We start from the raw sequence: 25,015 nt of genomic DNA, 5'->3' as shown, positions 1-25,015 counted from the left end.
TGAGACATACCACATACCATCAGTAGAGTCTTCTGCCAAAATATTTATCTTGAAATTTCTCATGAGAAACTCCCAGAGAAATACAGAAATTTATAAGCTAACTGGCCTGCTTTATTAAGTGTCAATTTCATAAAGCACTAAAAAAGTAGGATTGTTCTAGAGTAAATAAGACTACAGATACAGGACAACCAAATGCATGGGTCTAGATCCTGGATTTAGAAAAGAGAGAAGCTTTAAAGAACATTTGGAAAAAAATTGAGACTCACATTTGAGTATATACTATACATTAGATAATTCTGTATCAATGTTAAATTCCTTGGGTGTGGTACTATGATCAGTAAGAAATGTCCTTACATCTTAACAGACAAGCTGCAATAATAATGTGAAGTATGATGCCATTTGTTTCAAAAGGAAGGTGCTTAAGAGAGAGATGTGGCAAAGTAATGATCGCTGAATACAGATAAAGGGTATATGATCATTTCCTTGTACTATACTTTCAACTTTTTTGTAAATCTGAAAATTTTCAAAATGCAAAGTTGGAAGTAAAAAACTTTTTTTTTTTTTTTTTTTTTTTTTTTTGAAAAAAACAGCTTACAGATACCATGAGGGTGCATTCTGGGGGCCTTAGCAAAAAGTAAAGCACCATGCCTGCAATATTAACCAAACACAAAGAAAAAAATAGTAGTTATAGGACAAAAGAATCAAGGTAAGAGGACAAATTCCTCAACCTCCTATTAAATTTCGACCCGTGGCAGTGTCAGTGAATGGGTCCTAATGTACCTTAATCGACTACATCAGCAAAAGACATAAAATTTAAAGGCAAATGTTTCCCTGCTTCTAAATTATAATTCCAAGGGGGCTGAAGGACTGGCAGGAAAAACTGTATGTATTACTTTAAAAGCTGACACAAGGGGTGCCTGGGTGGCTCAATCGGTTTGGCATCCGACTTCGGCTCAGGTCATGATCTCACAGCTCAGGAGTTCGAGCCCCGCATCGGGTTCTGTGCTGACAGCTCAGAGCCTGGAGCCTGCTTTGGATTCTGTGTCTCCCTCTCTCTGCTCTTCCCAGCTCATGCTCTCTCTCAAAAATAAACAAACATTAAAAAAATTAAGTTGACACAAAAAATAAAAAGTTAATACACTCTGAAAAGTTGGCAGAATAATGAAATGTGAAGCTTTCTCATCTAATAAACATTTTAAATTAGATATATACAATTAGACTAGAGCCCATACTGTTTTGAAATCTACCAAACCGAAAAAAGCATCATCACCAATGTTAACCTTTTTACAAAAAAATTATCCTATCAAGATATTTTTTCCTCGAGCTTATATTCTAATGATAGATATCAAAGAAGCCCACACTGTTAATTCCACCATCAGTACCTAAAATGATTCCCTAAATATTCAGCATTCTGTCTTGAAAGCTCTCAAAACTATGGTTGCATCTCAAATACTGCTGATAGGCTCTGGTGAACTAAACACAGTACTGGAATTATGTAGTCGTTAAACTCAAAAAACTCTTCACTCAAATGGTCATGAGTTTATTTTAGATTGTGAAATCAGCCACCCTACTCCCGCCACTTCCCTCTGAAACCCCAAACAAATGCAGCAAAGTTAATAACTACACGGGGGGGGGGGGGGGGGGGGAGGGGGGGGGGATAATCGTTCAAACTTTTAATCTCCCTTTACACATTATATTAACATTCATATTGCAAGGCATTCCATTCACAAATATTACAGTTTGATAAAAAATTTCACACACATACCCCCAAAAGTCTATACCAGATTCAGTCACTTCACTAAATCATTAAAATAATAAAAGTAATGAAAACATTATCATAATTCTTTTAAAGCAATAAAGGTCTGAGGCACTCTGGGAAAGATGTTCTCATATAACATGTCAGTGGTATCAAATTATCTTACAAGAAAGTTACCAGATACCCAGTAATCAAGTACACTCCAATGACAACGACTTTGATCTGATACGTGTTCCCTGGATACACTTCCATTTGGACTGAACTACTGAAAGGAACAAAGATATTGGGCAGCTGGGGTCATTTCTAATGAGGTTCCCAACCATGTCAAGGTAAAGTGTGTTTTCAACACACCACGGATAGCTGCATCTCTACTGCAAGGGAACAGTACAATCTTCAAAGAAGTTCCTTTCTCATCACTACCAGGTTTACTAAATGTCAGAAGCTAACAGCCCACCTGACTTACTCTGCTCACTGCCAAAAAGATTTCAGAACTGTCTCTTCCCATCAACCTCCACAGTGCAACCATTCACCCTTCTCTGAATATCTCCAAGGTTTGCCCTTGAAATAAAATAGAGGGGAAGAAAGGGAGCTTTTTCCCTCCCATTTCGACCAGAAAGAGGTCTGAAAGAGCAATGTATCACAAAACGCTCATGCTCTGAAACAGCCAGCTATCATATGAAGCATGGCTATTTTTGCCAGAAACTAGATGTTTTTAAAACGTAACAACCCTTTTCCAAAGTGAATTTTGCCACAACCATTCACTGACAGAGTCCACACTGGAGAGGAAGTCTCACTGACCGAGTGCTTCCTTACACACAATTACAAGGGTAAATAAGTAGCATGGGGAAGGAGGGAGGCCAAATTCCCAACTGGGAAATAAATCACTGCAAACAATGGGTCCATTTATGACAGCATATAGCACTGTCAGGGCAGAATTAACACAAACCCAGGTCATATAGTGTTCAGGAATTACATACATGGAATTTAAAATGTATACATATATATTTCCATACATATATAATAAAAAAAATCTAGAACAACATATGTTGCTAAAGTTTCAAGGATTCTCATCTTCCACATTCACCTGAAGAGCAGCTGGCTCTTGCTGGCCCAGTTGTGGCAGTGATAAAAGCAACTAGAAGCAGGTTTACGTAAAAAGTGCTCAAAGGCCAAGTGAGAAAACAGGGGTGCAGAGATTTCTGAAGGGAGAGGGAAATACTGAAAAGAGTTGAGAATGTTTCTTTTATTCTTCTCAGCTTTTTCAGACCCAAGTCAAGTTCTTGAGGACACACATCCAATGCTGTAGTCTTCCTTATCTATAGTCAAAACAAAACACGTAATAAAAATCTCCTCTTCCATTCTGTACTCTCAATAAAATGCATAGTACAGCCAGAAGGTATTACTGAGATGTGCCATCTCGGGAGAAATTAAAATTGGGACATGAAGTGAGGCCGCGTGCTATCAAGTCGCCGGGTCAGGATTTCACAGCCAGTGTCCGTGACCAGCAGGGTGTGCTCAAACTGAGCAGACCGCTTTCCGTCTCTCGTCACGGCGGTCCAACCGTCTGGCCAGGTTTCATCCTGCCATCCACCTTAAACAAACAAACAAAAACAATTTCTTAATTCTATCGCTCAGTTTTCTAAACAAACTCTCTAGATAAGTGTATTTGCATATAGTCCTATATCCTTGGATATTACAGAAGCCAATTAGAAAATTCACTATTAAGACTCCAATTTACAAATGGTAGGCAGCTACATTCAAAAGAATGAAACTGGAAAAAAAAAGAATGAAACTGCACCACTTGCTTACATAGTAAGCAAAATACACAACACACAAAAATAAACTCAAAATTAAAGACTTGGAATTCCATGGAACTCCTTAAAGAAAACAGGCAGAGTAATCTCTTGGACATCAGCCTCACCAACATATTTATAAATCTGTCTCCCGAGGCAAGGAAAACAAAAGCAAAAATAAACTATCGGGACTACATCAAAAATAAAAAGCATTTGCACAGCAAAAGACACCATCAACAAAACAGAAGGCAACCTACCGAATGCAAAAAGATATCTGCAAATGATAGATCTGATAAGGGGTTAATATCCAAATACATAAAGAATGTATATATACCTCAACACCAAAAACAAAGAATCCAATGAAAAATGAGGAGAGGACCTGAACATTTTTCCAAAGCAGACATAAGGCACCTAACAGACACATGAAAAGATACTCAACATCACTAATAATCAGGGAGCTACAAATCAAAACTACAATGAGATTATCACCTCACAACAGGCAATAACATGTGTTGGTTGGTGAGGAAGTAGAGAAAAAGGGAACCCTTGTGGACTGCTAGTGTAAACCGGTGCGGCCAGTGAGAAAAATTAAAAATAGAATTACCACACAATCCAGTATTTCCATTACTAGGAAGTTACCCAAAGAAAACAAAAACACTCCTTCAAAAAGATATATTACCCCTATGTTTACTGCAGCATTATGCAGAGTAGCCAAGATGTGGAAGCAACTCTCAAGCGTCCAGTGATAGATGAATGGATGAAGAAGGTACGGCATGCACACACAACAAAGTATTACACAGCCATGAAAAAGGGTGAGATCATGCCATTTGCGACAACATGGATGGACCTAGAGGGTATTATGCTAAGTGAAATAAGTTAGACAGAAAAAGACAAATACTGTTATGATTTCACTTACATGTAGAACTTAAAAAACAAAACCAATGAACAATCAGACTCTTAAATTTTTTTTTTTTAACATTTATTTATTTTTGAGACAGAGACAGACAGCGAGCAGGGGAGGGGCAGAGGGAGAGGAAGACACATCTGAAACAGGCTCCAGGCTGCTCTGAGCTGTTAGCACAGAGCCTCTTGCGGGGCTGGAACTCACGAACTGTGAGATCATGACTTGAGCCAAAGTCAGATGCTTAATTGACTGAGCCACCCAGGTACCCCTGCGAAAGACTCTTAAATAGAGAGAACAAGCAAGTGGTTGCCAGAAGGGAGGTATATGGGGTGGGGTGGGGGGGGCGTGAAATTAGGGAATTAAGAGGTACAAACTTCCAGTTATAAAATAAAGAAATCACAGAAATGAAAAGTAGAGCATAGAGAATATAGTCAATAAAATTGAGAGGTGGTGACTACAGTTATCACGATAAGCACCGGGTAATACATAGTACTGTCAAATCAGTATATTTAATCTATACCTAGAACTAATACAATATTGTACATCAATTATACCTCAGTAATAATAACAATAATAATATTCCTATTTATACTTCAACTGTTTTAGTTTTTCCTCCAACTTCATTTTGGTTTTTAGTCCAATGAAGTAATGATGATATTTTAAATTTCCTTGGGTGTGTTACAACTTCACATTTTTTATGCCTCCCGAATACCAAATCAAGATGGTATTTCCAAAATAAAGGCACTGGGTTTCATTTTAGAAAACATATTGATACAGCTCATTATAGAACTATGAGTTAAACATTGAATTAATAAATTTAGCTCTTTCCTGGTACAACTTTGGCATAAACTACAGCCAATATGTATTGTAAAGGAAATCATCTTTTTACACTTTTATTACAGCATTTTTTTAAATGTTTATTTATTTTTAAGAGAGAGACAGAGAGAGAGAAAGAATGCAAGCAGAGAAGGGGCAGAGACAGAGAGGAAGAGAATCCCAAGCAGGCTCTTCTCTGTCAGGACAGAGCCTAACATGGGACTCGATGTCACGAACCATGACCTGAGCCAAAATCAAGAGTCAGACGCTTAATCGAGTGAGCCACCCGGGCGCCCCTATAGCATTTAATTTCTAATATGATTTTTAAATGGCAGGCACACAGATGGTGACAAGAGATTCTACTCTGAAATTTTTGACCACACTCCTCTAGTAACCAGAAAAAAAGGGCTAAGAGAAAGAAATAGGATTGGTGAGAGAATTTTAAAAAATTAGAATGAGGCAAAATAGATAGGGAGGGGCTAAAAGAGAAAGGAAACAAAGGGACAGTGAAAAAAGCCCCAGGACAGTGAAAGAAACCACTCTAGAGAAAGAGAGAAGGAGGGGAGGCAGAGGTAAAATGAGAAAGTTATGCAATTCTGGATACTACTATAGAAGTGTGTTTATAGAGACTTTCTTGTCTCCAAATTAGATGTCAAAAAAAATCAATACGGCCTTCATTTTGAGTAATCTTTACCAAAGATTAGGTCTCACTGACTCACACAAATCCTAGAACACATATATAAACTGCAGTGAAGTAACCTACTTTTACAATACTAAATCCCAGCCTAAAAAGAAAATATGAGGTAGCTTAAAGAAAGTTAATTCATGCTTTGTCAAACATGTAAAGATGACTATAACTGGGTATTTTCTTATGTAATGAATAACCTTTTCACAACTGGATTAAAGACATAATACTTATCTAACTTTACCGCGAACTGCTTACAAAAGGTTCTTTACCAATGTCAAGTCAAACATATCTGGATCCTATTCTGAGAAAATTCAAATTCTTCTTTGGATTTGAAACTTTCCACTCCAGAGCTAGGATTTAGCCTGAGTTACACTGAAGTATGTATGCTATAATATGATGATTATCTGAACAGGCTCTATGAAAAGTTATTTGCTTATTCTTGGAAATACCACACTGTGTCTCACCAACCAGGTGCCAGTTAATGAAAACAGGTATGTAACCAAAACTACACTTTCTTCTCAGTGTCTTGCTTTTTTCTGCTAATATACCTCCCACCCTCAGACTGGTTCCACATGATCAGAACTTAATTCTTATTCCATGACAACGACAAAAACAGTACCTTGCATGTTTACAGCCCTTAAAAGGACACAAGGTATTTTGTGCTAATGTAAGTCGTCTCAATTCTTAACAGCTGCCCTGGGGAGCTGGCAGGTTAAAGACTGTAATTCCACTTTACAGAAAAGGCAAAAAGGATCAGGTTATAAGAAGGCAGCCTGTAGGCTGAATTTAGTGACTCACTTTTAAGGAAGGCAATCTGACAGAAGTAATGGGATGTCACTGCCAAGATCAGGTTATAAAAAAGACCGGAAGGATCCAGAGAGGAGGTATCCTTTAATGTAGGGCCCAGGACACACCAGCCCCACTACTATAGCCTCACTGCGTCCCCTAATCCCAACAGAGGACTGGCTGAGAAGAAAGGTGAAGAGAATATCCGACCATCTGAGCGACAAGCTCTAATCATGACACTGGGTCTTTATCAATGCTATGAGCCTGCCACGGGGAACAGTGACAGTGAGGACATAAAACTGCCAGCGTAAAGTATGTCTGTGCTGTGCTTTGTCCACAAGAGCTAAATAATGCCACCTGATGACCTGAGCGCAGACCCTGAGCAGGCAGAACAGCTCATGAGTTTGGTCTAAGTCAGCTGCCACGTAACTAGCTAGATGACTTCAGACGAGTTACTTACCTGCTTCAAGGATCAGTTTGCTCTTCTGTATGATGGGGATAGCACCTACCTCGTAAGTTGTGGAGAAGCAAATCATACACCCGTGTCTGCCTCGAAGTGAGTGGCTCTACTTCTTTTTCCCTCCCCCTGGACACCCATCAAAAAGCTACACAGGCTTAATGGAGGCTCCTGTTATTACAACACACCCTTTGACAGAATCTTTTATGGAAAGGGACCGGGATTCAAGTACTTCAGCATCTGACAGCAGAATTACCAGACAGAAAGCACTGCTTTCTTGCCAGCCCTTACAGTTTTCAGTTCTCTACATGATACTGAATTGAGCTTGAGATGCGACTGGGAGTGGAAATGAACCAAAAAGAAAATAAACAGAGCAGACCACTGATCCGATCATGAGTGACCAAAAGTAAATTAAAATTCAATTCAAGAACATTATAGTATCCTTTTTTCTCACCTTCACAAATCATTGGCTCAATTGTAAATACATGGCCAGCCTTCATCACTCCAACTGCTTTATTTTCTGAAATTAAAGAAAAAAAAATTCTCAAAACCCAGCTAAAAACCAGCAGCATACTGTTGAACAGCTCCCTTGTCAGAGTACACAACTTACATTCCTATCAGTGATTCTTAAATTCCTCTCTCCTTTCCCAATTCCCCCTTCTTAAAGGGGATCATTCAACAAACAGGTATTTTGCAGATATCCACCTGCTGTGGGGCAGATACTGTCCTAGGCATATTTTAGTCTGCTTCTATTTTCTCTAGGAAAACACAGAGATGTCTGCAAAGTGATTTCAGATGTAGTTCTCACTTCTACGAAAAGTACCACCATTTATGTTATACCAGGAGTAGAGTTGAAATCATGCAACCAAGCAAAGTTCCATTACTCACCCAGATATTTAAAGGAAAACAACAGATGTTCCAGATTACGCCGGAAGCCTCGCACCTTTTGGGCGGGTGTGTGGATGTGGGGTGAGGGGGGAGCAGGCACACAGCCCACAGAAACAATGGCACGATTCTCGTGAGGCTTTTATGTTGCCTTCTTTTTCTTATCTTCAAAAAGGAACAAAGCCTCTATGTATGAACCTACTTTTTTTTAATGATGATAAAACTATCCCTTTTTATCTGAAAACAGAAATTCCATTTTCTCCCCCAAATACTTTTTTAGCTTTTTGTTCACTAATATGAGAGTATTTTTCAGGACCATCATGAAAGACACAACGATGAGTTCAAGTATTCAAACTGGTCATCCACCAAAAAAGGCCAAAAGGTAAAAACAGGGATGGACATTTTTAGATAATCTCAGACAAAAATGGAGAATCAGTTTAAAGTTCCAATTAAAAAAAAAAAACAAAAAACTGATGTGAGCGTCAGTAAACAAATGACTGCATTTGCTCTGCTTAACCACCAGATGGCAACAGCACTGGCTTTCAGGGTTTCTTGGTAAGGCTGGTCTTGGAGATGGTGGCTTTGGTAATGAATGACACGTGTCCAGAGGCTGAATCCACTAAACGCCATCTAGATGTGATCTAATCTCACCTGCACATTTATATTCCTACACATCCTTCCTTGTGAAAAGCCATCATGCTGCTTTTCACTCTCTTACGTGTTGCCAAAATACACGCACTGCAGATTCCAAATCTGGACTTTCTAAATCATCCTAAAATCTGAGAGGCAAAAAACAATGACTTATTATTTCTAAGAACTTTCTTTCCTAGTGACCTGCAACTTACTACATATAAAGAATTGGTCATATTCCCCTGGGGATATGTATTTTTTTTTTACTGTCGAAAGGGTAGCAGTGTGATGTCACAGAAAGAAAAAGGATAAAGGAATCTGGAACCAAGCTGTCCCACTGCTGCAGCACTGGAAGCATGTAGCCTCCGAGAGCACTTGCCAAGTGGCTAGTCAGAATGATGTCAACTGTTCAGTGTAAAATACATGCCGATTTCAAAGATGAAATATATATCTCAATCATTTTTACAATGGTTAAATGCTGAAATGCTAATTTTGTGAATGCAATGCATTACATAAAATATATCATTCAAGTTAATTCCACCTATTTATTTTTTTTTACTGACCACTAGAAATTTTTAAATTACATAGGCACCTCACAAGATATTACTATTGGGCAGTGATGAAACAGAGACTCAAAGTTCCACTCCCTTCTTCTGTCACTGACTCATTATTCTAGAAGTTACCACTCCTACTCAACTTAACTCATGGTTTCAGTTTCTCCATGTACCTCACTCAGCAAACATACATTATCTGATTGACTACACGACTGCAGACAGTACGCTAAGTACTTCTGTAAAAAGCTGTACCCGCTCTACCATCTACCTCACAGATTATTTAACATACATTCCAAACGTAGGGTATTATCATCATTACCTCTCAGCCCTAATGACTTAAATAAAAGGAAATCAATTCTAACAAGGACTTCTCTAACACAGAAGGCATGGAGGAAGTTACACAACAGTTTCCTAGTTCCACCTTCAGCTGGTTAGGAATATGGAGTTACAAGCCAAAGCAGGGATCATTTACACATTTCAAAAGGTCTCAGCTGCACAAAGACTCAGCAGTTTCCTTTTACACTTCCCTAAAGTGATCACAACATATTTTAATATATATATAAACCTGACTGAAACTGGACTTTCCATAAATGTATCAAACATATGAAATCAAGTATACCTGGCCCTTGCTTTTTTCAGAACTGTTTTTTTATTTCTAATTAAATGGTTTTATGTATTTTACGGACACGATCATCACTGACCCATGTCCCCTTCTCCCATAAATTCTATCTTCTTCCATCTCTTTATATAATCCATATCCAAACCTGAGTCTGTCATTTGTCAATTCAGTAAGTAAAGGGAATTTTTTTCACCCCCCGCCCCCGCACACACTCTTTTTACACAAACATACACACACTCGTGTATTCCTGTAATCAGAGTAGCCACTTCCATTCTGTTAATGGAATGCACATCAGATTACAGGGCTTACCAGGAAGGAATTAAGTTGGCTACTTATTTTCTGTTGCTAATTTTTATTTCAAGCACAATTCACAGCTTATATAAAGAAAACTTCGTGGTCTGCTAATAAATGTTTGCTGATATGTACCAAATGCTGTGCTCCAAACTACTTCTCCAGCTTCTCCCATTGAGAGGTTTCTCACTCCTTTCCCTTTTCTTCACAACTACTGACATCTAGAATCTTACCACCTCACACCTCGACTACGGCAACAAGTGTGCATCAGGCTGGCTAGACTAGCTCACACCTGCAATACACTCTAGACAACACTGCCAAATTTGTCTTCCCAAAATAGCAACTTCACCTTGTCATTCTTCTGCACGAAAATGTTTCCGATAATCCCAGCAAATAAAGTCAAATATCCTTGGTCTGGCACTGCCTCCTGCTGTATTATTAATATATAGTACTCAGCCCTAGCTCACCATGTCTCTGTTCACTCTCAACTTGAAACATCTATTCATGCTTCCTCTCCACCTAGAATTTCTTCCTCATCTCCACCAAGCCAAAATTTCAACCATTCTTTTTTTCTCCCACAGGAACTACACCAAACTGCTTTGGTCCTTACCAGGCAGCACAAAGTATGGGAATCAAGATTGCCTCTAGAAGGACGAAACCCAGGTACCACTCCTAGTCTTGGTATTTATTTACTAGTCTATGTGAACCTGAGTAAATGAAGTACTTTTCTAAGCACAGAATCTGCATTTATTTATTTATTTTGTTTATTTATTTATTTAGCAGAATCTGCTCTTTAAAATAGGGCTAAGAAATTATTCAGTTGTGATGATCAAATGAAATAATGTATATCCATCATTATCATCATCATCATCATCATCATCATCCTAAAAGTTAACACTAATTGCTTTCCATGTACTATCTCACTTAATCCTAGTAACAATTCTAGGGTAGGTGCCACTCCCTACTATTGTTCAAGATGAGAAAACTTAAGCACAAGAAATTATGTGAAAGTGCCTACACAGCAATAACTCACATATATTTGTTAAATTCCTTCTTAGGTCGCTTACTGTGGACAGCTTTCATTTCTAGCACTAAATAAACAGACTTATTCCTGCATGCCTTATCTCTCCAAGAGAAAAGGTTTCTGGAAGACATTAATTGTCCCACACTTCCTTTCTTATTCTATCAGATAGCACTCAACTTGAAGAAAAAGGTACTTCATTTATCTCCTTTATTTATACCAACAAATAGTACAGTATCTGGTATATACTACAAAATCAAACCAAGCCAAACCAATTTCATTTAAGGAATCAAAAAAGTGACAGCAGAGAATGCCTGGTGACTCAGTCTGACTTCAGCTCAGGTCATGATCTCATGGTTCATGAGTTCAAGCCCCACATCGAACTCGCTGTGTCAGCGCAGAGCCTGCTTCAGATTCTCTGTCTCCCTCTCTGTCTGCTCCCCACCCGCTCATGGGTGCACACTCTCTCCTTCTAAAAAATGAATACACATTAAAAAAAAAAAAAAAAAAGAATAGTGATAGCTGGACCCATGGCAGAGGCTGGTGACCAAAATTAGGTTACTTCTCTGAGAGTCCTCAGCTAGATTACACTTCCCAATCTCCTTTTCAGTTTAGTGTAGCCATGTGACTGAATTCCCACCAATGAAAAGTAAATGTAAGTGATCTATGCCAATTTCAGGCTGGTTCATTAAAACCTCCCAAAGATACCCCGCTCCATGCTTTTCCCCCTCCTCCCAGTATCTACAGATTAGAAGAATAACTCCCAAAGTGATCTTGAAAGGTATAGGTTGGCGATGACAGAACCTGGGTCACAGAATAATTGCCATATCACCACCACCCCAATAGTGACCAAACACATTTTGGACTGTTAGGTGAGCAAGATAACAAATGTGTATTGTGTATGAGCACGTATACATTTTGAGGGTCCATTTATAACAGTTAACAGAAAAATAAATACAAAATAGTAGGTCCTGTTAAATGTTTGAATAAATATTTGTTAAATAAATGGTTAGCAAACAGCAAATCTTTGGGTAGTACTTACTGGCATAATGGGGTACATTAGGGGCTGTATGAAAAAGCTTGTGGATTCCATGCCCACAATAGCTTCGAACAACTGAAAACCCATTTGCTTGGGCATGCTTCTGAATAATGTTTCCCAATTCTCTGTATCGAACACCAGGTTTCACTGGAAGGAAAAAAGAGGACTCATGACAAAGTAATAGTAAGTGACACTTACTGCCAATTACTATCTATGTGCCTGGAACCTTTCCAAATGCTTTATATGCCTACATTACATGCCTACACATAAACATGTACTCATATGCCTATACATAAACATGTTCCTCACAAAACTTTCAGATGAGGAAACCAAGGGAAACAGATACTACGCTGCCAATAAATAGCAAAGTTGAGATTCAAACTAGTAGCACCTGTACTTCCTCCTTCGGTGCAGAAAGGGACACATGTGCAGTACTAAGGGGTTGAGAGACATACCTTTCGCTTTCTAAATAGACAAAAGAAAGGGGCGCCCAGGTGGCTCAGCCCGCTGGGCATCCCAACTTCGGCTCACCACTGGTGGGTTCGAGCCCCACATCGAGCTCTGTGCTGACAGCTCAGAGCCTAGAGCCTGGGATTCTGTATCTCCCTCTCTGACCCTCCCCGGCTCATACTCTGTCTCTCTCTCTCCCAAAAATAAACATTAAAAAAAATTTTTAAATAGACAAAAGAATGGAAAACAGGCATCTCTTTCTCTCCTTCTCTAAGGTCAAGTGTGCTATCCTATTAAAGCGAGCAGAAGAAGTAAAGTAGGAAAGAGCACCAGGACAAAAAGCAATGTCCAGAAAGTAACTTGGACTTATCCTTAGTTTCAGAGTGATCAAGTTCTCAAAGGATTACTTCCCCTGGGCTTCTTTCCCCATAAAAGTGATCCTCAAATTACTCACAGTTGCCTCTGAAGACAGTCCTGAGGATAGGGTATAGAAAGATACTTCTCACTATATACTTCCTGCTCTGCTTAATTTTTATGACTTTTGCCACTATAAACCAAAACAAACAAAGTGATTCTTGTTGTTGTTATGGCTGTCCCAGCACTGAGACCCCCAAGCTGGGCGCTGCCCAGACTCCCAGAGAACCTAGTCATGGTTCTGGTGCTCCAACTCCCTACAGTCTCCTAACTCTGCCTCCCTGATTTTCAACCTGTGGTTCCAGTACAACGTATCACCTCCAGCCAATCAAATCTCTGGGCAAACAGCTCCAGGAATTATTTCAATTAATATGTACTTGTTCTTAACTCTATGTTCCAGCTTGACTGTTTTCAGGGGTGGGAAGTTAATAATGTTGAGGAACAAGGCTGACTTGCATAATGATTTGCTTGCATTCCCATCCAAGCCTTCTTATCAGCCCCAGTCACGGGGGAGCAAAGCAAAACTTTAACCCATTTTGTGCAATATACAACAACAACAAAAAAATCCCTGTTCAAAAATAATGAGAATAAAAGACAGGAGATTTCTCCCTAATTCTCAAACTAGAGGCAATTCTCATCCCAAGGATCCACTTCATAAGTACCTGGAGATGCTTTTAGTTTTCACCACTAGGAGGGCCGGTGCAAACTGGAATCTAGTGGGTAAAGACCAAGAATGTGGCTAAGCATCCTACAATGCACAGGACAGGCCCTACAATAAAGAATTACCAGACTCAAAACAATTTAATGTGTAGATTGAGAAGCCCAATTCTAAAAGGATAATTTTAACAACAGTCAAGCTCTACTGCTCTATACCATGTTGAGCAGCCAAGCCAGTAGAAAATAAGGGGCAAGAATGATACATACAAAGGTATTAATAGCACTTTCCAGAGTTCTATCCGGGCTACTGTGACAAAGACTTTGGTATCTGGTAGTTTCTTGATAAGTTCTATTCCTGTGTCTTTGTAAAACAACATTTCAGCTCTCTGGTTATTTCCATCAACTCACAGAAGAGCAAAAAGGATATAAACATCAAAGATACTACCTGGCAGAAACCCTAAAAATTGTTTTAAACTACAACTTCCAAAAATGAGAAACTAAACACTAAAGAATATTAGCTTTTACATAATCAACACAGATACTTGAAAGTATCACATTTTCATTTTTCATTCCTCTAACTTTATTAGTAAAAATGTCATCATTTTCCATGCATGTTAAAATGGACTCAAAAAAATAAAAATAACAGATCTATGTTATCAGAGATAACTATGTGTTTGTCAAAGAATGTGGTCCTGTCCAATACTTTGTTGATGATATATCAGGTTTATTGTGGGGGAAAGGAAGGTGAATACAGATAATATACTGAACAATATAGCTAAAATGTCATGGGATTCAACCTAAAAAGTTGTTTGAACTCCAACTGTCCTTTTAGTAACAGTCTGCTAACATTCGCAACAAGCCATTCTTTCTCCTCCTAAGACATACTATAAACAACAACAACAAAATCTGTATGAGCTATCTGAGTGGACAAAGACAGCCTGAGAAAAATCCTACAGAAATATACCTGTACTCAAAGATATTATTCACTACAATAGCAAGACATCTAGAAAACACCAAATTCTAGTAGGGGAATACTTGTAGAAATTTTTATAGTATGAAATATAATATATAGCCATTAAAAGAAGGGGGTAGATCTATGCATGCAAGTACATATGTTAATTGGGAAAAATCACAAAGACCCTACTGGGAAAACATACAAATTACAGAATACTACAAATATTATAACTCCAATTAACCTAACTAAACACATACACATAAATATATGTGGTATGTGTATGTCCATCTGTTAATGTACAGGGGAGAAAAAAAACCTATATGTTAAAAGCAGATACCTCTGGGAAAAAAAGATATAAAAAGGAAAGAGGTAAGTATAAAGGAAGATCGTTCATTTTTCTCTCATAATCTAGCATTAATTTTTTTTTTATAATGAGAACATAATACGAAAGAATTAACACGTAGGAAAAAAACTGCACTTAAGAACTACACATTTCTATACACTTATCATGTTATACATATAATATACATTCCTCCTCATTTATCGGTCAAAGAAAAGAAAGATAAATCACAGAAGAGATAAAGGATGATAAGCAATCATCTGGTCCACCTCATCAAGGGATCCCCAAATCACCCGTATACCCATCACTGCTAAAACCCACGCTAACTCAGGCAGGGTAGAGGCAAAGCTGGAAAGGGCAAGGAAAGAACTGTGGAGGGACGAGCCATCTGAAGCCCATCAACACGTAACAGCTCTAGAGGGTGCCCAGCACTGCCACTCACCTGCGTCAATGGCTTGCATCAGGCACTCATACGTGGTCTGAACCAGTTTCCGTGCTCCCTCGTCCACATCTCCGACAAAAAACGTCTCATTCAAGTCCCCATGGTAGCCATTGCGATAAAGAGTGATGTCCACTGTAAAACAATGTACAAATATATAGACCATATTTTTGTTTCAAAATAGAAGACATTTCTCCAACATGACAGCATCAAGCAGCTTAATGAGAAAGACAATTTCTGCATTCTCAAACTAGACACTAATGGATATACAGTTATCGCCTGAAAGACATTCCTTGTCTGTAATGCAACTAAACTCACTGTGGCGGAAAAGGATGTGGTCACGCAGCACAAGCCAGATGGTGGTCTTTTATACTTACAGTACTAATTAGATCATTTATGTCAGAAGAAATGTATTGAGGATACATTCACACAAGATCAATAAGCAATTAATAACATTAAATGGAGGACTATGCTACGTTTTGACATTAAACAGAAAATACTGCTTTCACTTACTGTCTAACGCGTTTTTTTCTCTTCCTAGTGAATCACTAAATAAAAAAACTTACACTGTTCTACACTTATTTTTTTCAAAAACTCATTTGCTTTCACTTATTTGTGAATATTCACCCTTCCCTTTGTCAACATATTGAATACGTACAGACTACTAACATACAACTGTAATACACTAAATGTATGTTAAATGAGTTTTTTTAAACCATGAATTTTGACCAACCTACAGTATCACGATACAGGTGTGTTGGCTAGCACAACACGTACATGCCTGAAAAACCTCACACATTATGTAATAAATGTGTAAAAACAAAATAACAGGTTTGTATGAAAAATAATAATTAAAAATAACAGGGTATGTATGAAAAACAGGGTTGGGCAAAAGCCATGGCACTTTGTAAACAGATACCCTAACTAAAAAATAACAACCGAACAAGAAGTGTTGGCTGTCTCCACTATCACTCCCAGTCAGCATCATAGGCAAAGCATCCCCTGCAGCCTTACCACTTGGGGCTCATGCTTCCTCATCTGACAGGTAAGCGTTTGAAGGTTTCTGATTACTAACAAGACCAAGGTCATCAATATTAAAAATACCATCTAGGGATGTCTTCTTCATCGGTATTTCTTTTTATCACAGCTCCTTCCTCTGCACTTGCAGCGTCCCCAGATAGTTTAACACAGTGGCCCCTGTAGCCACTTTCTGAATTTCTTACATCAAGGAAGGCATTTCTGTAGGATTTTACCTTTTTTCTTAAGATCTTCATATATTACTAAAAATTTTTCATTCTCTGTAAGAAAGCCTGCCCTGATCTCTTCAACACCATTAGTGGACTAAAAGAAAAGGCAGGGGGGAGGAGTGAATCCCACCTGAATCAACATTACTTCCACATTTCACTGACATCTTCCACGATTTGTCAATCACAATCATGCTGTGCCAAACATATCATACTAGAAGTACTTAAAATCATAAAAAATGTTTCCACAGATTTAAGATTTCTTTAAAATTTTAAATACAAAAAAGGGATAAGTTAAAGACAGGAAGCAAGTAAAGAAAACACAAGTCACTATCAGACTCCCAAAACCTTGTTATTGCTTTGCTCGTGGTGACAAAAGTCATGCTTACACATTTCTTACCGTTAACAATATCACCTTCTTGCAAGGGCCGTCTGTCTGGAATCCCGTGGCATATCACTTCATTCACTGAAGTACAACAAGACTTTGGGAAATTATAATAATTCAGGGGAGAGGGATAACAATTTCTTGCAATACATGCCTATAACAAATTAAAATACAGAGAAAATGGTTTGGAATGTGCAAAAGAAAAAAATCTATATGCAATTAACCAGATTTTAAAATTTTTTTAATGTGAAAAAAACTGTTGTACAGATGCTCCTAATGAACTTATTTAATATATCATTTTAGAAAAAGTAATAAATATTATCTTAAACAATATACATCAGACTGTAGACAAACCAATTTACTGGTAAGTGCAAAAGTAAAGCAAGTTCATATATTATAACTATTTCCAAGTACACACAAATGTTACTATATGAAGATTCTAGTTTGGAATTAACTACTCTTTATTAAAAATATATTATTTAAAATAAAAAGATAATATCTAAAACAAATATTAAATGTACTTTTAATGTAATTATATCTTATAACCAGCTTATATATATCCTTATAACCAAAAATGGAATACCAGCATAATTAAGAGATGACAAAGTACTTCCTGATACATTTTAATCACTACATTCCATACATGTACATACATGTCCATACATGGAACAACAAGGGAACCTCTAAGAAAATGGTCTGGTTTTCCTTAACAAGTCTTATTTTACTTGGATGTTTTTACACAGTGGGAGTTACAACATATATAATTTGTTTCCATACTACCACACAGTCTTCAGACCAATAAATACTTGCATATAATATGATTTGTGAAATATACCATAATTTTACTGGCAATTCCACTACTATTAGAAATTTAAATGAAGTTTCCTCAATTACAAAAAATATTACAACCAGTAACTATATGGCTGTCACTTTTCCCTTATTTGATGATATGCTTCTCACAGCCAGTATAAATAGTTTAGAGCACATAGCAAATTGTTTTGACTAAAAATGTCAACTCCATCATTTACAAGTTGTGTAACATTGGGCAGTTAACCTCTGCCTCAGTTTCCCTATCTATACAACAGAGAGGACAGTGGTATCTAGCTCATGGAGTTGTTGCAGACATTAAATGAGTTAGTGAAAAAGCACCTGGCCTATAGCAAGCATGCAATATGCTACTACTGCATACTACATATTTTATAACATAGGGAAGAATTCCCCAAAATCAGAATTTATAAATTTTGAATAAAAAATTTTATAAACGTTTTTTACTGCTCAAGAAACATCATCAAATTCCGTTTCGTCCAATTTACAGTAGCACAACCATGCAAAAAGAGTACCAGCTTGGGGTGCCTGAGTGGCTGGCACTCAGTGGTTGGTTAAACGTCCGACTCTTGGTTTTTGGCTCAGGTCATGATCTCCTAGTCCGTGAGTTCGAGTCCTGCATCAGGCTGTCTGCTATCAGCACAGAGCCCACTTTGGATCCTCTGTCCGTCCCCCCCCCCCCCCCACCCACCCAACTCCGTGCTCTCTCTCTTCTCAAAAAATAAACATTTAAAAAAATTTTTACAGAGTACCAGCTTCATCTCCACAGAGACTGTGGAAATAAACGTCTTTAAAATACTTAACTAATTCAAGGGGTGCCTGGGTGGCTCAGTCGGTTGAGCGTCTGACTTCGGCTCAGGTCATGATCTCGCGGTCCGTGAGTTCGAGCCCCGCGTCGGGCTCTGTGCTGACAGCTCAGGGCCTGGAGCCTGCTAAGGATTCTGTGTCTCCCTCTCTCTGACCCTCCCCCATTCATGCTCTGTCTCTCTCTGTCTCAAAAATAAATAAAAACGTTAAAAAAAAATAAAAAATAAATATGGACTCACTTTAAAAAAAAAAAAATAAATAAAAATAAAATACTTAACTAATTCAATAGGTCTTCATGATTTGCGTTTGATTACCAGAGCAGGTTTAATTAGTTTACCATATAATTTATTAACTAGTTTTGCTCTTGTCTTATGAACAAGATATTCATATAACGCGTGCACTCATGTATGCCAGGGTTTTAAGGTCTCTCCATGAAGGATAGGCAATCTACCCCTATATCATATTTAGTACAAACATTTACCTGTTTACTGCCTTGTCATTGTAGAGATGAAAGGGAACATTTTGGGGTGCCTGGCTGGCTCAGGCAGAAGAGCATGCGACTCTTGATCTCAGGTTCATGAGTTCGAGCCTCATGATGGGTGTAGTGTTTACTTAAAAAAATCAATTTTTAAAAGGAGGGGGCATTGTTCCTACTAATCTAGTTTCAGAAGTTGTATTCTTTTTTTATTTCAGAATATTTAATGTACATAGTGGCATGATTTATTTAAAGCACTAACAAAATTAATAATTTTATAAAAGTTAAAAATGTGAGGTTTTAGAAACAAAATATTTCAAGCTCACCTCAGACCTCAATGCCACAGATGGTTAAAAATGGTAATAATGACTATTCAATATTTTCTTTTAAAAGATTTTTAATTTTTTTTTGTACATTTATTTTTGATACAGACAGAGCACAAGTGGGGGAGGGGGAGAGAGGAGGAGACATAGAATCCGAAGCAGGCTCCAGGCTCCAGGCTGTCAGCACAGAGCCCGACATGGGGCTCCAACTCACAAACTGCGAGATCATGACCTGAGCCAAAGTCAGACGCTCAACCAACTGAGCCACCCAGGTACCCCTGTTCAATATTTTCTATACTGAAAGAAAGTAAAATTTTGCTTTCAAATTAGCCATTAGAACTTTCAGAATTTCTAATTTTTTAGAAGCCTAAAGCATCTAATAAGGTGAAAAACATTTTCAAAGCATAAAAGTCAAGTTCTTACTAAGTGTACAGCATGATCTATTTCTTCAGTAGTTACACCAGGTTTAATCATGCCAGCAGCAATGTCCAATACTTCCCTAGCAAGCTGTAAAAGAGAAACATTTAATACATTCAAGAAGAAATGAAATAGAAACAGAAATCTGTACCCTTTGTACTATCTCAGATTTTGTGAGAAATCTGCAAAATGAATTTCACCCTGAATACTATAATCTTGAATTTTCATTTTAAAGCTATTTGTATTTCTAATGTCCATCAATAAATATGTGTGTAAAAATATGTAAATAAAATCAGGCTAACCAGCTTAATAAGTAAGCATGACTGAGTTCCATGTGAAAATGCATATCCTAAGGAATCTAAACAATAATCAATCGATGGAAGTTAAGTCTTCTCACATTTCTATACTTCCTAGGTACAGCAGTCTCCTGTTATCTGCAGGGGATATGCTCCAAGACCTCCTGGATGCCTGAAACCACAGACAGTTCCAAAACCGACACATACTGTTTTTCCTATACATATAAACCGATGATAAAATTTAATTTATAAATTAAGGAGAGTAAGAAATTGACAACAGTAATAATAAAACAGAACAATTATAACAACATATACTCTCATAAAAGTTCTGTGAATGTGATCTCTCTCTCTCTGAAAATATCTTACTGTACTGTACTCACCCTTGTGATGTGAGATAAAATGCCTACATGAGGAGATGAAGTGAAATGAATGCTGTAGGCTTTGTAATGTGGCATTAGGCTACTACTGACCTTCTGACAATATGTCAGAAAGAAGATCACCTGGGTACAGACCGTGGCTGACTACAGGTAACTGAAACCGTGGAAAGCAAAACCACAGATAAGGGTGGGCCACTGAGTTTCACAATAGAGGCTTTTATTTAACTTTGTATAAAACCTCAACTTTGCCCTATGTTACGACGACTCGTGAAAATAAAATGACAAAATATGAAAACTTGGTTCAATTAAAAAAAAAAATACAAGGATCAAAAAATGGACTGCCAACTTGCCATAGTACTTTTCAAAAAGGCTAAGTAGAAAAGAACTGTTGCATAAAATTATATGCTAACAAGAGTTTAATGAAAAGTATGACTAGCCATAGTCTTACAATGTGACATTTGCTACCTTTGTAAATCAGCAAATCACTGACTTCATGTCTAGAAACTTCAAGCCCATTTCCATCTATCTTATCTCATGGGGAAAAAATAACTCTTACCCTACATACAAGTCGCATCCCTTCTATGTCTTCAGATGAGAGTAATTTAATTTGAGAAGTACCTTTAAGAGCCTGTTCAGATTCAGACATTCCTGGAAAAGAAAATCAATAAGAAAGCCAAAATGAAGGTAAAAATGTAGTATTTATTAGCATAATGATCTTCCCAATGACATAATAATAGTCAAGTCTCATTGTTTCACACAAGAGTACCCCATAACTTAGGAGGGTCCAAGTCAGATATTTTAAAGAGATATTCTCAACATGAAAAGGAAATTTGCCCCTCACCACCCAAAATAAATAAATAAATAAACTTAAAAAAAAAAAAAAAAAAAGAGCACCTACAAGTCATTATAAAAAAACTCCTCCTCTAACTGGCAGGAAGCAACTTGTGCTACATATTACCTATCTTCCCCGGGCATCTCACTATCGGTATCTATAAACCAGAGAAGACCACGGAACCCACCTCAGGGGTGGTCAGGGTAGTAACAGGAGGAAGGAACACATGTAAACAGCTTAGCAAAATGCCTGACACACAGTCATGAAAAAATACATATCAGTTATAGAATCATCATCATCGTCATCACCACTATTTCTATTACTGCTACAGCCCAGAGTCTTTAGTTAGGCATTCATTCGAGGCCCCCACAATCTATTTTTTATCTAAATAGACACTACATAAAGTAGAGGACACATTAAAATCAAAACAAGTTTTTGGGGCACCCGGGTGGCTCAGTCAATTGAGCGTCTGACTTCGGCTCAGGTCATAATCTCATGGCTCATGGGTTCAAGACCCATGTTGGGCTCTGTCCTGACAGTTCAGAGCCTAGAGCCTGCTTCAGATTTTGTGTCTCCCTCTCTCTCTCCCCCTCCCCTGCTCACACTCTGTCTCTGTCTCTGTCTCTCTCTCTCAAAAATAAACATTAAAAAGATTTTTAAAAAAATAAAAAAACAAAAACTAAATAAAATCAAAACAAATTTTTAATCTAAAATTTGATGTAACAACACAAAATACATTATGTTGAATGTAGCCTTTAACAGCTATATCAACAATGTTTTCAGAATTGGGCATATTTCTAAGAGGAGGAAAGAATCTTTAACTCTCATAAATGTTCTAGTGTGTCTTGGAAAGACATGTTTACATTTACTGAAAAGCCAGCAATAAAAAATTTCTACAAAAAAGCACTCCTTTCCTTTGCAGTAATTACCAAGCCCACAAATTGAAAAATGTAGAATCGGCACAGCAGAATTTACCTAACGGGTGATCAGCATAATCTGGTCTTTGAATATAACTTGGCACTGGCCTTGTTGGCATCTAAAAACATCAGAGAGATTAGTTAAAACCAATTCAAATCTGAAAGTAACTTTCATTATTAAAATTCAATAACAAAGAAAATAAAAGTAGGGGGAAAACACTAAAGATATAAAAGTTCACTCATAGCATATAAATGGAAAACAAGTTTTAAATGACATCTTAAATATCATATCTATTTCATGAAGACTAAGCTTTACATTCCTAATGTTAACGCCACTCCCTTTCTTAAGATATTTAAGAAATATCCAGCAAGGATTTGAGATGACACACAGACAACATGGTGCCCAAGCAAAATGACAAACCAAAAACAATAATAAAATGTATTGAAGTAAACATATATCACTATGCTCCTGGTCATTATCCCTGAAGGCAGGATTAAAGAGACTTTCTTATGTTTTTGTTATTTGTCCAAATTTTAAAAATTAAAGGTACATTCCTTTTATAAAAAGAAAAACATCAATAAAGAGAATTTAAATATTTGAGGATGGCAGACAGATTTCAACTTAATTCCTATGTTATTAAGATTCTTGAGGTCCACCTGCCAAGAACATAGAAAGAACACAGGAAGGGGTAGGAGTGGCAGAAAAGCCATACGTAAATTAAGGTGGAAATATATTCCACTTTAAAACAAAAAAAGCAAAAAAAAAAAAAAAAAAAATTGGAAAATAGAAATATACTACCACTGTGCTGGCCAGAAAATATCTACTCTACCTCATTCTTTTTTTAAGATTAAAGAATTTTTAATCCGTTCACCTAAGATGTTTTCTTTTCTCCTTTGTCCAGGACTGTCAATTATCCTAAAATCCAAATAATATATCATAAAAGCTAACGAGCTAGAATGCAAATTTCATCCTGATTACGTGATTCATAATTAGAATGTAAAACACATGTACCATTTCTAGGAAACTGAAAATTCTTAAAATTGGTTTAAAAGAATGCAAAATTTTTATTACCTTATTTACTCACCAGTGGATAATGTGGTCTGAGTTTACCAGTATATCGATAGCCTGCCCATGGATCAGTGTTAATATCACCTTCTAGAGTCCAGGAAGACACTTCTCGCTTGGCCTTTTCATCTTCTGGGAGGTGGATGGATGAGAAAAAGAGAAAGAAATGCTTCAGTGGTCAAGCTACTGAGCACCAGCATACTTTAACCATCACTTGTTTGGAAACCAAGCCACAGAGACCAGGTATAAAAATCTAGCAAACTTCCACCCTAATCTAAATCACCAAAGCTTCTGCTTCCCTGCTATGTTCATAACCCTATGACTCTTCAAAGATCCAAACGTCTTGGGAGAAAAGGCCCAAGCTAAACATATTCTAAGTTTTTACACGAAATTGAATAGGAATAGCTCCCAGAACTCCCTTTTCAAAAAAAATGCTAAATGTATTCTCTCTACAATGTCAATTTATAGGAAGACCATTTATTGAAATGTAAAATCTAAACCTAGGCAAAACTTCCCAACTGAGAGCAGATATTATAAATGGATTCTGTGCTCTTACTAAAACAACAGAGTCTAAAAAATTCCACAGCAAATTTAAAATAAAAAAATTCCCACTTAGCTGATAAACAGCTTTCAGATCAATATTTCAAAATGCTTTGAAAATTTTATAGTCATCATTTGCCTTTTTTCAGGAGGGGGGTAATAGGATGTAGTGAGAAAGTCAAAGATAAGAGGGGGGAAATATCAATAGAAAATTACTGAAAACTCATTAGAAAAATTAAGAATCACACACACACACTCACTCATTCCTACTAGCTTAGTCATTAATACATAATGTTATATTTACTGAAATGCACCTAAGAATTCTTTTCACATGGAACAGACCCTCAATGGTGTCTTATGTCCGCACCCTGCCTGCATCTCTTATCCATCAAGTAAAATAAAACTAACCTAAGACTTTAAGGGCATCTGGATGGCTCAGTTGATTAAGCATCCAACTTTGGCTCAGGTCATGATCTCACAGTTCATGAGTTCAAGCCCCACATCAGGCTCCATGCGGAAAACTCAGAGCCTGGAGCCTGCTTCAGATTCTGTGTCTCCCTCTCTCTCTGCCCCTCCCCTGCTTCTGCTCTGTCTCTCTCTCTCTCAAAAATAAATAAACATTAAAAAAAATTAAAAGAAAAACTAACCTAAGACTTTACACAGCAGGAATTCAAATCCCTCCTACACCAAGTATCAACCTATACACTTCCCAACTCACACTGATCTTCTCTTGATTACTGTTATCATTGACTTTAAAAATCAGACTTCAAATAATTTCTGCAGTGTACAAGAAAAATAAAACTGCCCCCCCCACACACACACGCTATCTAAAATATGAGACTCACACAATGTTAAGCTAGAAAGGAACAGTGAAATGGGTAAGGGGGTCCAAAGGTACAGACTTCCAGCTATAAGATAAGTGCGTGCTAGGGGTGTAAAGTATAGCATGGTGACTACAGCTAACAACAAAAAGACAACTGAGACTAATTTACTCATCAATTTACAGATGAGGAAACT

General features: G+C 37.4%; 1 protein-coding gene across 1 annotated transcript in view; it reads right to left on the bottom strand.

Annotated features, from left to right (window-relative positions):
* Nucleotides 1–1,519: 1,519 nt before the first annotated feature.
* The window catches only part of METAP1 (methionyl aminopeptidase 1), a 57,310-nt gene continuing 33,814 nt past the window's right edge, over nt 1,520–25,015 (bottom strand). The window contains exons 3-11 of the mRNA XM_060654580.3: nt 23,478–23,590; nt 22,451–22,511; nt 21,200–21,291; nt 19,977–20,060; nt 17,139–17,277; nt 15,498–15,629; nt 12,243–12,386; nt 7,655–7,720; nt 1,520–3,347 (exon numbers count right to left, since the gene is read on the bottom strand). Coding sequence (XP_060510563.1) covers nt 3,184–3,347; nt 7,655–7,720; nt 12,243–12,386; nt 15,498–15,629; nt 17,139–17,277; nt 19,977–20,060; nt 21,200–21,291; nt 22,451–22,511; nt 23,478–23,590 — 995 coding nt within the window. The 3' untranslated portion in view covers nt 1,520–3,183. The remainder of the gene's footprint in view (nt 3,348–7,654; nt 7,721–12,242; nt 12,387–15,497; nt 15,630–17,138; nt 17,278–19,976; nt 20,061–21,199; nt 21,292–22,450; nt 22,512–23,477; nt 23,591–25,015) is intronic.

This window comes from Panthera onca, chromosome B1 (assembly GCF_046562875.1).
Source record: "Panthera onca isolate mPanOnc1 chromosome B1, mPanOnc1 haplotype 2, whole genome shotgun sequence".
NCBI classification, from domain to species: Eukaryota; Metazoa; Chordata; class Mammalia; order Carnivora; family Felidae; genus Panthera; species Panthera onca.
This window is presented reverse-complemented; position numbering and strand designations above follow the sequence as displayed.